Source organism: Apium graveolens, chromosome 3, assembly GCF_009905375.1.
Source record: "Apium graveolens cultivar Ventura chromosome 3, ASM990537v1, whole genome shotgun sequence".
Taxonomy (NCBI): domain Eukaryota; kingdom Viridiplantae; phylum Streptophyta; class Magnoliopsida; order Apiales; family Apiaceae; genus Apium; species Apium graveolens.
The window spans coordinates 16,407,192-16,411,555 of NC_133649.1; the positions used below are offsets into that span (position 1 = coordinate 16,407,192).

The window sequence follows — 4,364 nt, forward strand, 5'->3', positions numbered from 1 at the left end:
GATGCCCGGTGGGTACATCACCCTCACAATGACGCACCGGTCATTTCCATCTAGATCGGGACCAAGAATATCCATAGAGCCTTCGTAGATAATGGAAGCTCGGCAAATATCCTCTACTACAGGACCTTTAAGAAGATGGGGCTACCTGATCGGGATATGTCGGGAGAAGATTCTTGGGTCTACGGTTTCTCTGGCGCGGGAGTTAGAGTTATGGGATCAATTCGATTGTCGTGTACCTTGGGGGAGAGTCCGTTGTCCGTGACAAAGATGCTCGAGTTCAAGGTTCTAAATCAGGAGTCATCCCACAACGTGCTACTAGGACGGCATATCCTTAGGGAAATGAGGGTCATCACTTCGATCCACCACCTTACTATCAAGTTTCCCACCCCAAATGGTATGGGCAGTATAAAGGGCTCTCAATCTGACTCTCGGGAATGTTACAGGCAAGCCATGAGAGGTTTTAGGAGAAAGGATGCCTACAACGAAGATGCGTCGGATGATGAGCGAGAAAAAAGTATCGAACAGCCGATCGAGGAATTTCGAGTCCATTACTATGTCGAGCAAGAAAACGAGCGCCCCTCTGAATTGCCTCCAACGACGTTGGTCTTAGAAGACACAATCAGGATTGAAATTTTGGAGGAAGAAAGGCCCACGAATGACATTATCCAAGAAAATTTCAACGGGGAATGGCTTGAAGGAAGATCTGATGTCATACAGAGTCTTGGACAAGATGTGCATGCCCCTCTCCCTGAGGGTGCGTCCTTATCTTCAGGAAATTCAAAGAAAGTTGATGCCTCTATGACACAGGACGCGCCTTCTAAAGAAGTAGATGCCCCTCTCCAAGAGGAAGCGCCTTCTCTGCAAAATGATGAGGATCGTAATCAGCTCGACTTAGATCCACGAGTACCAATGCCAACGGAAAAGATGGGGCCAGAGGAAGACACAGTTGAAATCCCTGTTGATGAAAAAGATCCAAGTAAAGTTCTGAGAATTGGATCTTAGTTGGCTCCAAGATTGAAATAAGGGCTTTCAATATTTCTCTTGGCAAACCTTGATGTATTTGCATGGAACCATTCTGATATGGTGGGAATTGACCTGAAAGTTATGTGTCATCGTTTGAACATTGATCCCAAGCATAAGGGGATCAGGCAAAAGCGGAGGGCCGTAAGTGGAGAAAGGGAAGTAGCCTAGGCAGAAGAAGTAGATAGACTCTTGAATGTCGGACTAATCAGGGAATCTTTTTACCCAGATTGGTTGGCAAATCCGATGTTAGTGAAAAAACCTAACGGCAAGTGGAGAACATGTGTGGATTTCACCGATCTGAACAAAGTATGTTCAAAGGATAGCTTTTTTTACCAAGAATCGACCAGTTGGTCGATGCTACCCTGCTGAGTTTCATGGACGCGTACTCTGGCTATAATCAAACCCCCATGTACGATCCTGACCAAGAACACACCTCTTTTATTACTGATAGAGGGCTTTATTGCTACATTGGGATATCATTTAGTCTGATCAATGTTGGGGCCACTTATCAAAGATTGGTGAACAAAATGTTTAAGAGGCAGATCGGGAAGACGATGGAGGTGTACGTGGATGATATGCTTGTAAAATCCAAAAGGGCAGAAGATCACATAGCAGACTTAGCTGAGATGTTCCATATTTTGAGAAAATATAGGATGAAGCTAAATCCTCAGAAATATGTATTTGGTGTAGAATCAGGGAAATTCTTGGGGTTCATTGTTAACCACTGAGGGGTTGAGGCAAACCCGACCAAAATCAAAGCTCTATTGGACATGAAATATCCCACCAGCGTTCAGCAAGTGCAAAGCCTGACGGGAAGGATTGCGGCTTTGAATCTGTTTGTTTCAAAGTCTTAGTTTAGATGCAAGGAATTCTTTTAAGGCAATTAAAGGGATGGGGAAAGATTTCCTGTGGACCTCGGATTGTGAAGAGGCATTTCTAAAAATTTAAAAGCAGTTGGGAAGTCTTCCTATGTTGGTCAAGCCAGGAGATGGGGAAATGTTGATTCTTTACTTGGCGGTCTCAGAATACTCCGTCAGCGCGGTGTTGGTGAAAGAGGAAGGGAGTCACCAATCGCCCGTGTACTATATGAGCAAAAGGTTACTAGATGCAGAGACTAGATGTACCAGCATGGAAAAATTGGTGTACGCCCTTATCCTTGCGGCACGAAAATTAAGGTCGTACTTTCAAGCTCACCGAATAGAGGTTCGCACTGTGACATAAACCAAAATCATCGGGAAGAATGTTAAAGTGAGCGATAGAGTTGGGACAATTTAATTTGGAATATTGCCCTCGAACGGCAATAAAGGGACAAGCGTTGGCTGATTTCATACTTGAGTTTGACTCTGAAGTAGACGATAAGGTTATAGTGTTGGCAGGACCTTCCTCACAGGAAATTCCTCCTGTTGACATGAGAGAAGAGTTCCCACACCCTTGGTGGATCTTGCACATCGACGGGGCCGTAAATAATAATTGAGCAAGAGCCGGGATTGTTTTGGTCACCCCGGAAGGACATCGTTTGATGAGTGCCATTCATTTCAAGTTTTGTCACAAACAACGATGCTGAGTATGAAGCATTAATCAATGGTTTGAAAATAGCTCTAGAAGTGGGGGTTGTGAACTTGATCGCTCGGAGTGACTCAGAGTTGGTGGTAAACCAAGTCAGCGGAGGTTTCCAAGCCCGAGCACCTCGGACAGAGTTATATATGAGATGTGTGTAGCGTCTACTGGAAAAGTTTGGAAGTGCCAGGCTAGAAGGTGTACAGAGGGAAGAAAATAACAATGCAGATGCCTTGGCAAAGATGGGGTCGCAAATGGACAGCGTCCAACTTGGGCAAATTCCTTTAGGGATCCAAGAAATCCCAAGTATTCCAGAAGTAGGGGTGTTCCAGACATAGGAGACCCCACAAGAAAATTGGATGACACTCATTCATAACTATATTCGAATGGGAGCTTTGCCAGAAGACAAGTTACAGGCTCGACGCCTTCGCTACCAAGCTGCGAAGTACGTTGAGTATGATGGGGTATTATATAAGAGAGATTTTAATCAACCACTGTTACGATGTGTGGATTTGGAAGAAGGGAATTATATCCTTAGGGAAGTGCTCGAAGGAATTTATGGCAATCACTCGGGGGGTGGTTCATTGGCATTGAAAGTCCTCAGACAAGGGTAATACTGGCCAACCATGAAAGAAGATGCTTTTAAGTTTGTTAGGGTATGTGATCGCTGCCAACAATTTGCAAATTATTCCAATGCCCCGGTAACATCTATCACTTCGCTGGCGAGCCCTTGGCCTTTGGCCATGTGGGGCATTGATCTCATTGAAGAATTATCTAAGGCCAAGGGGGTGTGAAGTACGTTGTGGTGGTTGTTGATTATTTTATAAAATGGGCGGAAGTTATGTCACTGGCCACGATCACGGCAAAGAAAATCAAAGACTTTGTTTTCAACTTCATAGTCTGCAGGTTCGGTATTCCATAAAAATTTATCTCAGATAATGGAAAGCAGTTTGACAGTAAATAGCTAAGGAAGCTTTGTGAAGACTTGAACATCAAGAAAGATTTTGCGGCGGTCTACCACCCGCAAAGAAATGGTCAGACAGAAGCCATAAACAAGATTATTAAACACACTTTAAAGGCTAAGCTGGAAGAAAAGAAGGGAGATTGGATGGAGGAGATGCCCATGATTCTTTGGTCTTACAACACGACTCCTAGATCAACCTCCCTTTTTTTGCTGACATACGGGTATGAGGTCATGGTCCCCGTAGAAGTAGGAGTCGGATCTCTGCGAAGGGATTTGTTTGTTGAGAAAGATGCAGAAGTTAACCAAAGGCTTCACTTGGATTTTCTGGACGAAGCCAGAATGATCTCTCAGTTGAAGCTTATTGCATATCAGAAGAGAATTGCAAGGTACTTTAATAAGAAGGTGAAGTATGTGCCCTACAAGATAGAAGATCTGGTGTTGCGAAAAGTCATGCCAAATACCAAGATAGCTCAGTATGAGGTGCTTGGAGCTAACTGGGAGGGACTATACAAGGTCAAGGCTATACTTTGGAAGGGAACTTATCGCTTGGAAGATTTGGACGGCAAGCTTATTCCCCGGGCTTGGAATGCAGAGCATTTATGGAAGTATTACCAGTAGGGTGTGACTTTGTCCCCCTTGTTTCTATGATTAATTCTTATGTAATAGACTAGTAGCAAATAAATTCCTCATAGCCTAGGGGGTAGTATACATGACTACGAACCTTGGAACTAGTAGAAGGATAAAATTTTCAAAAAATTTCCCCACAGAGCATAGTAGTCATGGGACTGGTGTAATTTTTACACTAGAACGCATTATCAAT

The 4,364-nt window shown here is 43.9% G+C and overlaps 1 protein-coding gene across 1 annotated transcript; it reads left to right on the top strand.

The window, feature by feature from the left end:
• Positions 1 to 2,966: 2,966 nt before the first annotated feature.
• Positions 2,967 to 4,162, top strand: LOC141713931 (uncharacterized). Its single transcript, XM_074517489.1, has 2 exons — positions 2,967 to 3,044; positions 3,545 to 4,162. The coding sequence occupies exons 1-2, from the start codon at positions 2,967 to 2,969 to the stop codon at positions 4,160 to 4,162; spliced, it is 696 nt and encodes a 231-aa protein (XP_074373590.1).
• The last annotated feature ends 202 nt before the right edge of the window (positions 4,163 to 4,364 follow it).